The sequence below is a fragment of the Polypterus senegalus genome, chromosome 12, assembly GCF_016835505.1.
Source record: "Polypterus senegalus isolate Bchr_013 chromosome 12, ASM1683550v1, whole genome shotgun sequence".
Taxonomy (NCBI): Eukaryota; Metazoa; Chordata; class Cladistia; order Polypteriformes; family Polypteridae; genus Polypterus; species Polypterus senegalus.
Window position 1 is genome coordinate 105,291,161 of NC_053165.1, and position 14,089 is coordinate 105,305,249.

General features: G+C 35.3%; 1 protein-coding gene across 2 annotated transcripts in view; it reads left to right on the forward strand.

Moving 5' to 3' along the window:
- The window catches only part of LOC120541465 (CTD small phosphatase-like protein 2), an 88,978-nt gene that overhangs the window by 24,152 nt on the left and 50,737 nt on the right, over positions 1-14,089 (forward strand). For both annotated transcript variants that reach the window (XM_039773122.1, XM_039773121.1), the window contains one exon: positions 11,291-11,496. In XM_039773122.1, coding sequence (XP_039629056.1) covers positions 11,314-11,496 — 183 coding nt within the window. In that variant the 5' untranslated portion in view covers positions 11,291-11,313. The remainder of the gene's footprint in view (positions 1-11,290; positions 11,497-14,089) is intronic.

Here is a 14,089-nt window from a genome sequence, read left to right on the forward strand (position 1 = left end):
CCCCAAAGGCACTGATAAAGTAAATCCATAAACCTTCCTTCAGCTGAAACGTGAATTGTGCACTTGAAAATATCCATGAAAATTAAAGGGAAGTACATTTAAAACTAAAGCCAGGTAGCCTTTCTTTATACACGGAGTTGTAGGGCTCTGGAATAAACTACAGAGACATGGAGTTGAATCAGAAACCTTGACAATCTTTAAGAAAAATGGGATATTGGGACAGCTTAGCTATTAGCTGAATAAAGTGGCTTGATGGACTGAATTTCTTATTTTCTTATATATTTAACCTTACGTGTGTGGATATAAGCCAGCCAAACACACAATGTTCATGCAGTGCAGAATAAGAGTTTAAAATCAATAAAGTTTTAAAAAGTGTGCAAGTTCAATTCTATAATTAAAAAATAAAAAAAATTGTTCCTAAACGTTGACCTGGATTTGATCTTGGGTCTTTTATGGCATCAGCTGAAGTGTTCCACTTGCCTTTTTTTTTTTTTTGTTCATTCGCTGCTCTACCTAGTGAATATTCACGCAACTGCAGTCACATTACTGAAAATTTTCCAAAGGGTATAATCTTGTTAATTCTATTGCAAGCAATGCACTGCAAAACAATGCAGCGTTCCTTATTCATTCTGAATGGCTGTATCTTAAAATCCTAAGTATGCTTAGGAAGAAGCCTATTGCCACAATTAAAGAACAAATTAAATCCATCGTTCATTGCAGTTTGCTGTGTATGAGTGAAAATGCTACTGAGACCCAGTTTACAGCATGAATAAATGGTGGGTGGTCACAATGTTTGTGATTTAAAGTATACAGCTACTTTGTGCTGTGTAGGCCTTGGTTTAGCTTCATGGCAAACCTTTTGTCTGTTCAGTATGTCTGGGCAAAAACATCTTTTGCATGTAGTACCCTTGATTTAATCTGTCAACCTTCAAGCATCTAGCAGTATGTTATTGTCATGTAATTCTTGGTTGTAGGTAATGATGCTCCAATCAGATCTGCCAATAATCTTAAATTGGACAATTTTCACTACAAAAAAGACTGTTGGTGATTGGTAAATTGGCAGTTCACAAAAATATTTTTAATTTTCCAACCCCTGCTTTTCTACGTTTTACAGTAATTTAGTTGTAGTGCTCCTTTATGTGAAATATTACGGTAGTTGAGTTAGCGCATGTATTTTTGCTGTAAACTTCAGTAAACAGAGAGCAGCAAGGCATACTTTACCAGATAAAGAGAAGATTAAATTATTAATCCTAACATTAAAATAATTGGAGTAATAAACTGAGAAACTGTACTGAGTTCAGACCTATTTATTTTGCCCTTTAAAATGGACATTACTGTATACGTTTCATTAATGTATATTTTAATGACAAATTCTGTACAACAATTAATGATTAAGACCTATAAGTGCATATTTATTTACATTTAAGCAGTGTTTAGCTACCAATATCAATTAATTGAATCAGTATGTGAAATTATTTTTTTGTTAGACAAATGTTAATTTTTTTAAATTAAGCTTTGTTTCATGTTAATTGTATTATAGAAGAAAGTAAACAAGACAACAGCTTGTAATTTTGAGAAGCTTTTAATTTTCTTTAATGCTGTATGTATTATGGATAAATATTTTCTCTACATGCTGTATTTTATTAGTTTAAATATGCAACACCTGTGGTCTTTAAAGTGCAGTTAAAGTTAACTTTAGTTAACTTTGTTTTTAAAATTAAACAATTTAATATAGAGCATAGCTTTTCTTGCATATAGTTCTTCAGGAGCTTATTATAAAAACTTTTTTGTGGGGGAATCTGAGTTGGCCAATTTAGTTACATCAACCTAAAAAAAAAAATCTGATAGGAGACATCCCTAATTGTCTGACTAGTCTATTGGTTAGTTATGAATGTTCAGTTTATTGGCTGTGACTAACTTGGTTTTCCACTCTTGCATCTTCTCTGTAAAACATTTATCATTTTTGGTGACATTGCTACTGGATGGAACATGGTAACCTGACTTGAGTTAGTTTATAAGCTGCAGAAAGCCATGTACACACCCTTTGTGACATTTACTGTATCCGTAACCATTGGTCATTAGTAGATAGGTTGCTGGAGTCTGACCTTCAAAGCCACATACTTGTCTTGCATGTGGTAAAGCATTTTACGTCACTTTTGTATTTCAGCTCATTATTGGAATCACTGGCAAAAAACTTTGTCACCCTTTAACTCGGATTGTTCCTAAACTGAGCAACTTTTACCATAAGGACTTGAAGGTTTCTGATTTGCTTCTGAATGTCAATCAATCTTTTGTGTAGCTTACGCAAGGCCCTTGTATCTTATTAAATAAACAGCTAGTGTCAGAGTAAATTTATATTAAGGGCTATAGTGCATCAAGGCAGTTGAGTTTCCTAACTCAAATTTAAATTTACCATATAATTCGTAATGTTATTTGGTTTAAACTCTTAAAACAATAGTGGTTAAAATCCTTATTAATTTTTGTATAATAATGAAAATGAGAACTTCATCATAGAAATAAAAAACTTTGGGGTGGTAGGTAAGGATCGTTAAAGGAGAAGAGTCTAATTTTAAAACTAGTAAATATAAATTTCAGTACTCTAATGAAGGCAACACTGAGTAAAAGTTACAGAGTGATCGCCAATAAGAGTTGTGGTATCTAAAAAGACATTTAGCTAATGGCTGGCTGATGTGATTAGATTAAATCTACTGTGCGTGTTGATAACGCCCGTTTCTTGCATATTGCACTTGGACAACTACTGTGATTCTTTTGTTCTACCTTTATCAAACTGAAGCATTGTGTAAGGCAGCTATTTGGTAATTAGAGCAGAATGAAATTGTTTTAGTCTCCATTTGTTTTATCAATGAAAGACAAATGTAACACTAGATTGTTCTAATGAAATTAATTTAATGTTATAATTTAATAAATTCATCTATCACTAAGAACATTGTGAACAGAAGATTCCTGAAAATGAAGGGGGTGTGATTATTCTTGTATGCAAAGGAAAGAGAAGTTACCCGCCTTTATAGGTCATATCAAATAATCAAAGTGTTTTGAGCTCACAATAAAGTTATTTGAGAGAGATTACTAAACAAAAGAGTGACAGCCGGAATGTCATGTGTTGACTTGTCTCTTCTGTTTGTGTAGGGTACATTACCAGTTATGTCCCAGATAACTTAATTGGTGTCTCTAAATTGTCCTTGTATAAGTAAGCATGTTTATGTAGGTGACCTGCAATGGAGTTGTACTTCGTGCTGCCAGGATAGACACAAGCTTCACTGAAGAGATGTGCTAGTTAGAAAGTAAATGGATAAACAGATGGTTGTAGGCTCACTGATTATATTTGGAGGATGAATGCATGGCTTGCATTACCATATCAGGGCTATTAATTGTGTTTTTATTAGCCAGCTCCATCTCGCCATCATCTCTAATTCTGCTAAGATAAAATGGGTACAACTCAACCATTATGTACAAGTACTGCATTTTAAGATGTTATTTATTTGAGTAATTTCTTCTAGCATAGCTGTGAAAACTGTTTCAAAGCACCTAGATTTGCATTCTATCTTACTCTGGATTGCATCTCTCATCCTGCTGTGGATCTGCTTTCCCCAGAACTGACAACCCTCAACATGATTCTACAACACAATACAAGCACACGTTTACTGCAAATTTTAAATATGATGTACTTAAACAGTATTATCATTTCTGACCTGTTTAATCATTTGTGAATTATTAAATATATTAGTCGACTGTTTCTTAGACTTAATATATTTAAGCTTAAATTTTAAAGATAATAAAGCATTTAAAGGTAATCCATGCCAGTTGCAAAGTAAACTGCAAGTTATTTTGTTTAGTTACATATTTCATCTGTCCTGTAACAAACATAAATTTGTTTGACCTAATAAATCAAAATGTTTGGGCCTGATTCTAAAAGGAATATATTTTACAGTGCTAATTTTGTAAATGATCAAAGATACTGAAATAATCACATATTTCTAGTATGTTTGGTTAATAGTGTATGTTTTAAAACCTGGCCAATATGGATGCTGAAAAACACAAACCTAAGCATTACATTTTCAAAATTAGAGAATAATAAGCATTTGGGATTAACTTACATAGTCAAAATGTACTAAGAACCGTACCGTTTTTATGCCACAGTCCAGAGACTTAAAGCACAATTAATTATTAAAGCTGAGCTTCATCATTAACAGCAGAAGAAAATACCACTGTTCAGTAAGGTTGGGCGGTATCCAAATTTTGATACCGTCAAACCTCCTCCCTATTTTACCTCGATATACGGTATTACCGTGAATAATTGTGACGTAAGGCTCGGACAGCGTCACCAAACTGTTGGCTTGTGCCTAAACTGTTCAGAAACTGAATATCAAACACTAATACTGAAACAATAACAAAATAACATGCAGAACAATATTAACAATTTTTAATTAGCAACAAATAACACTTTATAAAAAAACTGCAAATACAATAGTCAAATAGAATCAAGTTAACATAAACATCCAGAACAGTTTCGCGCGGAGACGCGCACACAAATCAATTAAATTAAATCACACCGCCTGAACAACTTTTAATAACAAAGAGCAGCTTCTAAAAAAGTGCAAATAGACCCACAACAGTCAACCAGAGTTGAATTAACATAAACATCATCCATATTATAAAAAGTATTGCAAAGCAATAGTCCTAAACAAAAACTTCTTTCCAATGTTTTTAAAGTAAACCAAATAAAAATACCTGAATCAATTAAATAAATAAAAATAAACACAGTGCGAATAGGAACGAATGGCAAGTGGCATCAATCTAGTCAAGATTTTTCACTAGAAAAACCAGCATGTTTACTTTGTCCGGCTTTAACAGGGCACGTTGTGGACTGACAACTTTACCTGCGGTGCTGAAAACCCGCTCCGATGGTGTGCTTGTGGCACAGACCCACAGGTGCTTTCGTGCCACTCGCGACATCTCAGGAAAACGCTCGGCAGCATTTTTCCACCAGAGAAGTGGGTCCTCGTCTCCTTGAGTAACTGGCTCCAAACAGTAGGCTGTTATTTCAGCTCCGACTCGGTCCTCTATGGTTCCGATGCCAACGGGACCTGCCATTGCATCAGATTTTTTTTTGCAGCATACTTCCCAGAGTCATCTTTTTTCGTGAGGGTACAGGTTGCGCCTCTTCCACTCTGATGGCCACTGAACCTGCTGCCTCTAAGCTCACGATCTCCGCCTGTAATTCAGCCTTGGTCTCGGCCAATGCGTTGTCATCCGTCTCATATCCTCCACGGTAACGAGGGAACTGGTCACATAATTTTCTCCTGACAAAATATCAGTGAAGTCACCGACTGGTTTCAGTGCTTCGTGAACAGCTTTCAAGACGTCCATGTCCTGCCAGGTCAGGGACAGGCTGCTCCTTCTGTCATCAGACAGGACGCGTCTGATCGCTTGGGCCTGCTCGAGGATGCGCTCCACCATTGCCAGTTTGGAGCCCCAGCAAGTTGCGCAGTCCTGCCGGCGGATGGATGGATGGATGAATTAATGAATGATGAATAAACGATTAAATGAATGAATAGGCCTAAATAAACAAATGAATGAATTGGGCTAAATAAACGAATGAATGAATAAATAGGCCTAAATAAACGAACCAATGAATGCATAAATAAATAAGTCCATTAATGTATATTATTCCATTTGGTCAAATTTGCATGCACATTTATTTTAGGCTAAATAAGTCCCTTATGCGCATCAAGCCTGCATTTATTTGATAAAAATACAGGAAAAAAATTACAATTTAAAAAATGGTTTTCTATTTTAATATAGCCTACTTTTCAATGTAATTTATTTATGTGATGCAAAGCATATATATATATATATATATATATATATATATATGCCCCTTTTTTTATATTTGAGCCTCTGAGTAACACTCTGCACGTTTTATGCTTACCGTTATGAGACTATGTTTTGGGAGTCCCAAGTCCACTTGCTTCTTGTGGAGTTCATGCTTACGTTGCCAGCTGTGTGAAAAGGCCCCGACAATATTACGGCATAGTCTGAGGGCGCGCTCGGTTTTTTGCCTCTGGTCATGCAATCCATTTGTGACAGCCAAGTTTAGATTTTGACCGAAGCAGTATTGCCATGGCCAATGCAGTGACCTGACTGCGGCATGAATGTTGGCAGCGTTGTCAGTGGTTATGGCTGAAAGTGTTTTCTCGTCAAGTTGCCATTCCTGAAGTGCAGCTCTGAGTGCAGCAGCAAGATTGCCCGCTGTATGACTCTCAGGAAAATACGTAGTTTGGAGGCATTTGGATTCAAGTTTCCAGTCAGGTGTAATAGTATGGACAGTCGGAGACATATATGGTGTCATGTTAACTGACGACCACATGTCAGTTGTTAAGGAATAACTGTCTGCCGCTGACAGCAGCACTTGAACATTGTCTCTAACTTTACTATATAAATGTGGGACGGCTGTTTGTGAGAAATATTTCCATCCAGACAGCTCGTACTGGGCATCTAGGACTTTTACCATGTCCGTAAAGGACTTTTTTTCCACTGTGTGGAAAGAGACCATTTCCTTCGCCAAGTATTTTGTCACTGCATAAGTACAGGTTTTCCAACAGACACTGTCCCTTTTGTACTTTGTTGCTTTCCTGAAGGCCCCCATTATCGTCGGCTGTGTACTGGCGGTGGACCTAGATATTGTTGGTCCTGCATCGGGAGGCGTTGAAACTGTTGCACTGGGTGAACTCGGGTCCATCCTCGCAGCAGTGAGTGGATGATGGTTTTGTATATGCGACCTTAGGTTCGAGGTATTTCCATCTCTCGCAGTCACCTTTTTGTTGCACAATTTGCAAATTGCCTCGTCTGTATTTACCGCCTCTCCCTTCTCGTTCAGTCGAAACCCGAAATACTGCCAAACTGCAAAAGTTGTGTTCTTTTTCGAGACCAGGTCACTTGGTGTGCGATTCGCCATATTTCCCCACCTCTCCCTTTCTCCTCCACACTGTCACATGATGACAACCACGCATACGCATTTTTAGGCATTAAATAAATTATATTTAATATTTAATCCTTGTCTCCTATATAAGTGCATTGTTTTTATGACGGTATAACGGTATTGAAACTGATACCGTTGCTATTTTTAGATCCCGCGGGATACCATATTACCGTATTACCGCCCAAGCCTACTGTGCAACGAATTGTAATGGAGAATTGAAGACCAGACAACTCTCTCTTAGGTTAGCTAAATCCAATGTATTCTTTGTGAACAGTTAAATGTGAACACAATCTGTGCATGTTGGATGCCCATAATCTGAACTCTGGAACTGAAGCATCACTGGGTGCAGTGTTTCAAGTTGACTCTTGAGGTAATGCATTTGACCTTGGAGAAATTGAAGAAGTAATTTTAGAACTGAGGATGAAACATGGACACATCAAAATGATCCAATTTCTAAACTATAACAGAAACCATGTAAGTTTGATAATTCGTCAACACCAAATAAATGCAAGGTCCAAGCCATTGTTGACAAGTAAGTTTATGCACATAATTTGTTAATGATCAGAATGCAGTCCATATTGATTATATACCGTGAAAGGCCTGTATAAAAGAACAGTATAGAGAAAACATTTGGCACACCACAATGTAGAAATATAGTGATGGTGAGAGGACAGCTGTAACAACAGAGTCAATCCTGTTTTAAAAATAAAAAAATATGACTTTGTGCCTTCACTTTTGCCCATGCTTCCCTCTAGTATCTGAGCCATGGATTGCCTAACTTTGATTGTTATGCCCAGTCCCTTCCAAACATCTTATTATTCTGAGTTAATTTGATTTCAGTATTGGTGCAGTAAACTCCCCCCACAGTTAACACTCCCATCCCCCTTCCCTCCAACCTTCAGAACCTCATTATCATTGGATTTCAAAGCTGTCATCTTATCATTCAGAAGACCTTTCAGCTCTTTAGTAACCCAGGGCTTGTTGCCTGGAAAACTAGCACTATTTTTAGGGAAATAGTGCTCACACAGAAGTTAGTAACTGCATCAAAGACTATATGAAGTCCCTTAATGTCATAACCATATCACTTACACAGTATTTACCAGTCTGTTATTTGGAAACGGTGATTTGGAGCCATTTCAGCCCTCAGTGTCCATGTCTTCCTTATCCTGGAGGCAGGAGGTTACCATCAAATGCATCAAGTTTTGATCTATCCAGTGGTGCCATAAGTTTACATTTAAAGGCATCTTTAACATTTAGGGGAGAAAAAGTTTACATTGTAATGTCCACTACCAGAACAGGACACATACTAATGTAGTTTATCACTATTTCTTCCAGAGTCCTTTAATAGATCATTAATTGGAAGATACACCTGGTACAGATTCACTTTATTACCAACAATGGGAGTATAAACATTAATTTGGATGATAAAGCTTGGTTTTTTAGGATCTTTGATCTTGTCAGATAAAATCTGTCCAGCATTAAAACAGTATTAAACTTAAACATTCCATGGGTATCCTAACTGTATCAGTAATCGTGAAACTTTGAAACTATGGCACTAGTGCTTGGTTTAGATATATATGGGATGAAATTCTTTTTGCGGTATTGGTATAGATTTACTGATGTGCCAAAGATTAGTGGGAAACTTGTGAACACATCCCAAAACGTACAATTCTGTACATAGTAAAGAAAAATAAAATTAGTTTTTATTAGTGTTTTAAAGGTAACCACTTTTTTTGTGGACTTTTCATATTCGCTGTGTAGTAAATGACCCATTAAATATATTGCCCAGATTGATGTGTGGTTCCACATGGATTGGTGAGTCAATACTGGCTCTACACCCCAGTGATTGTGGTGGATAAGGCTGGTTAGACAATGTGTATATGTTTAAAGCCAGCAGTATGAAGCCCAGAGGAAGGAGAGGAAAAAGTTTTGCTTTGTCTTTTACTTTCTTGGCATCCTCATGTGTGTGAGAGAGAAATAATTTATTCTTTTATCGTAATTAATCATTAATACATTTATTTGTTTAAAAAAGTTTTAGCAAAAATATACACATGCAATAAACAGTTATCTACTAAAGCAGACAGAATTTATTATTATACCGTGATACAAATTTTTGGCCATACCGAACATTCTTGTCCACTTCCTCAGTAATGTTAATACTGCCTAATAGGAAGAGAAAAAAAAATGTTCTTTTCACAATTATCCAAAGCCCGCTATAGTGGCAAACATTGGAAAATATATAGCTAGGGTAAAGAATGCAGCTTTCTAGTTATTTAACAGCCACAGCCATTTGCTAGCAATATGAATGGATTCAAGTGATTGGCATGTTCAACATGCAAAAATTCAATATGTGACAATCATATGTAGTAGAAAATGCTGTGGTAACTAGTAATAATAGCCACTACAGTAGATTCACAGTATTTATCATAGCAAAGCTGTGCCTTATTTATCTAAAGTTGTGGTGTTTTTTGGTTCGAGTCAATTGTCGTTCTCCTGATATCTCAAAGTTAAACTGAAAAGGACAGATAGATTAGGTGATTTTTATAGTCTAACATCCTGAAATTTTTTCATTAGCAATAGTAACCAACTCTACTTGAAACCCAATGTCCAATACCTAACCAGATAGGCATTTTAAAAAAAGTCACAAGTCTGCACTGTAATAAGAACTCCTTTCTAAAAATAGTAACCCCCAAATGAAATCCCACTATATGAGCAAAAAAGGCAAGGTTATTGGCAAATATCATCTACTTAAACAATTAGGTTGAATTGAATTTGAGGATCTTTGTATGGTAACGGCTTAAGTGTTATTCCTGCCTATTATTCTCTTGTTCAATTCTTGTGAAACACTCCTTTTCATTTGGCACTTTTTAAAACTTGGTTCTTCTCCAGTCCAATCTTTTTTTTTTTATTGGTCACAATGCAGTAATCTTTTAAATTCTCTTTGGTGTAAAAGTCCAGGTAGATCACCTGTGGCCATTGTAATCATTTACCTCCATGAGGCCAGTGGCATCCATTTCTGCTTCATCACTGCTTTTGGGCTATCTGCTGTTGTATTACAATCATGACCAAGGGATTTTTGTGGACCACGACTGAAATCTCAACCTTTGAAACAGAAATACAAAAACAGAACAGTGGATTACAATTTAGAATTTTTCATATGGGGATCTTTTAGAAAAATAAAAGTGGTAATTGTAACACTGAATTATGCTAGCAAGTGGCTGTTGACTGTAGGTGGGTCACTACATCTTTTGACTTTGGAAAATGTGTCCTTGATCTGAAACATTTAAGTGACACTGGCTTGCATGAAGCCTGTTTTCTTTTGCTGACATCAATACAGTTCTTATATTTTGACAATTAAACAAAGGAAAAAGACGGGAAATTGAATGTTTACACTGCTTAATTTGTAACTTCTTTTCTTACTATTAATGAAACAGGTAAAATATTTTTTGTACATATTGCAAAGTGCCCTCATTTTTAGAAAACATTGGTGTGAGAAAAATTGGCCTGTAAAAGGTGCATTTCTTACCCTGGTTTTTGGCTTATAAGTAAAATTACAATTGCAAGAAATGATAAAGATGTTGGCTAGAAGTTATTATGGAGTAGCTGCTAAAAGAATATTCAGGCTCATATTGTCAGATTAAAGTTGAGATATTCCTTAATCACTTTTGCACCTCCACTGAGTAAACTACATATTTGCATTACCAGTTACAACAGACAATTGTAGTAGCCAAACAATCCTTAATACTGCCAGAATTTCTAGTCTGACTAGAAATCATCTAGCTTTAAAAAAGCTGCCATTTTCAAGCCCTTAAAATACTGCATATTTTATAGAATGTGTAAGGAATCTCTTCTCTTTGGCTAAGAAACTACACAAACTTGACAGACTTTAGACTGTTTACTATTAATCTTGGGGGGAAAAATGAGACATAAGGCCTATACTCGGCACCAGTCTTCCACTCATTTATTTTCCCAATAATGATAAAATAGAATAACTAAACAAGTGAAGTGCACACTCCTTTTAAAATGGCTGAGCCTCACAAAAATGTTTGGTCTTTTTCCCCTTCATAAAAATACATGGATGCAATGCTTGAATCGCATTGTTTCATCATATATGCCCGCTAGTTTAAAGTTTGTATTCAGTTGTCTATTAACTTTCATCATTTTTATTGTAAATTTATACTGTTATTTAAGAAATATTTCATAATGCTCTCATACCTGCTAGAGTAGTCTACAAGGCCAGCACAGTTTACCATAGGTCTGCTAATATAAATACCTTGTTTTGTCTTTTAGTTTTTCATGTGACGCTTAAAAAGATGAGGCTGAGAATGCGGAAGGCTTCTCAGCAGTCAGCTCCAGTAAATGTACAGCGCACACCAAGAACCAAACGGAAACATTCAGAAGTTGAGGAGTGTGTGCAAGTAACAGGAGGAAAACCACAGAAAAATGAAACTGGCTTGCTTTCTTCAATCAAAAAATTAATCAGGGGAAATGCCAAGGTATGTTCCTTTTCAGTATTTTGCTTGGTCAGTTCTTTATCCTAGTACATTGTGAAATATTCTTGATATATAACTGTATCTGTCTAATAAACAATTTTGCAGTAATTTGATTTAGTCGAGGTAAACACTCTTTATCTTACAGTAATGTGACTTGGTCAAAGGTAAATAATATTAATCTAATAATATTGCATATGTCCAAGTGTGTTACTCTGCATTTTTAGTCTTTGATGGAGAAATGTACATTACTATTGTAGGAAAAGACTTTCAGAGTGTCCTGTTGGTGCAATGGATAGATAGCAAACAGTGATGTTTCCTTCTAGTGCATGGCAGAAGCTGATGTAATGCCAAAACATTCTTTAAATCTTAACATTTACTGTAAAATGGCCAAAGGTTTAATGAGGGAAGGTTATTCAGCATAACACAGTTTATAAATTTCATTTTGAATTATTTGGCCTATAAAACAGCCATTTAAGATTTAAATTTCTGCAAGGTGCCTGTTTTATCCTCATTACTAGGCAGTGAAAAATAATGTGTTGCTTAGCATATCTTTAATGTTTACTTATAGGTGATAATCTGCAGTTTTTATAAATGTCAAGTAGGTACTCTATACCTCTGTAGTTGTTGTATTTATTTATTTTTTTTAAATAAATAATACGGAGACCCAAACTATACACTTTGTTCCATATGTGATCTCAGAAACCTGTTGCACAACCTATGTAAAATCTTGTATCAAACACCACAAATCATTTAATTGAACTCCACATAATACATCTAGGAATTTGGTATCGTAACTACCTTTAAATCACATCTGTACACTGACCGTTTGTGAAAAATCATAATTAATTTCTGATGTTTAAACCTCAAATGCTCTTTTGTAGTAGTCTGATGGATTTAAGGCCTTGTATTTGCTTACATAAACTTAGATGCATTTCATAATTATGAATATTGATATATTTATGTAAAATTTTCATGCCAGTTATTGTTCTCTTACTACATATTTAACCAACTTGTTTGTACATTTCTGTAATAAAGGGTTGCAAATATTGTACATCTAATAAAAGCCGTAACACTAGCAATGATTCCAATGTGACTTTACTTTTAGTAATACCAGGTCTCCTGTTTGTTAAGCTCTTGTTCCTTTTAGTGGTGCACTGTCTATATGGAACATGTACTTTTGTATAATTTAATTCATCAGCTTGAATGATTTAGGCTTTAAAATAATCATTAGGCTTTATCTTTTATGCAATGTATATTCAATAATTTTACAAACTTCTTGCCTATACTTTTATAATATGCAAGAAACAGTTCATCTTGGAGAACAGCTGCAATTATGGGTGTGATGTTCATGCATTAATGGTAATAGCTCATATCAGTTTTGCTTTAGTAATAAACCATTCATCTTTTCATGCATTAAGAACAAAAATCACCCCGTTCTGTTTATTTGATACTGTATTAATCTTTTCTAGCTACTTTGAAACACTAGGACAAATGTTTTCTGGTTTTAGAGATTTTTGACATTTTAAAATTTGAAGCACATTAGCTAATTAATTAACATGTATAATGCTGTACAACTGTATTGTTTATGGCCTGCCAGTCTCTACCTGGTAACACCTCCTTTGGCATTAATCACAGCTTACTGATCTTTATTTTAGAGTTGTTTGTATACCTTCTTCAGTGACTTACCCCAACCCAATTATTCCAGAACAGAATATTCTTGAACCTTCTTGCACTCACTGAATATATGAAAATTGCCCAATAGATTTTCAGTGATGAAGTCTGGAAACTGTGATGGCATTTTAAACCCTTATTTGTTCTTTAATTTCCTTTATGTAGTTGATATTGAGGTATGCTTTGGGTAACTTCTCTTGTTTTAAAATACCTGGTTTCTTTTTAGCTTTAGTTTTTTCATTGATTATCTTGCATTACCTTTTAGGATTTTTAATATCTAGTTAAATTCAGTCTTCCTTTCATCTGCTGAATATTTACCACATCCCACGTCTTATATATATCCCTGAACAAGACCGTTCAACTCCCAAGTTCATAAGATGCTATGTATTTAAAGAAAGCTTTTTTCTCCACACGTTTTTAATGGATTTAGCAATAATGTTAACTTACTTGATTTGCAAGCTTCATACACATTACTTTTGTGATGAGGTCATATGAAAGGTCATTTCTTGATAATTTTTCCATTCAGGTCATTTCTGTATAACACTACTGTTTACCTGTATTTTTTATTTCTGCCGTACTGTCCTTCATATAAGGTTAGTGTTATGGTTCTGTGCTACCTCATGTTTCCAGGGTTATGGGTTCAATGTCTGCCTTGGTCATTGTGTTTGAGTAGTTGACACATTTATCTGAGTGTTGCAGATTTCTCCCAAGTTCCAGAAGTGGGTATGCAGAGTTTTATTGGTTTATATCACCACAGTCTTCTTTTAGCCAGTGTTCCTGGAATAACTTCTATATCCCCATCACCTTTAAATGGAAAAAGAGGCTCCTTTTCTGCTACTGAAATACTAAAGGATCTTTTTAGGTTTATCTTTTCGCAGTATTTGTCTCCAGTTACCTTTTTCAATTGCTCATTTAGTGGTCAATC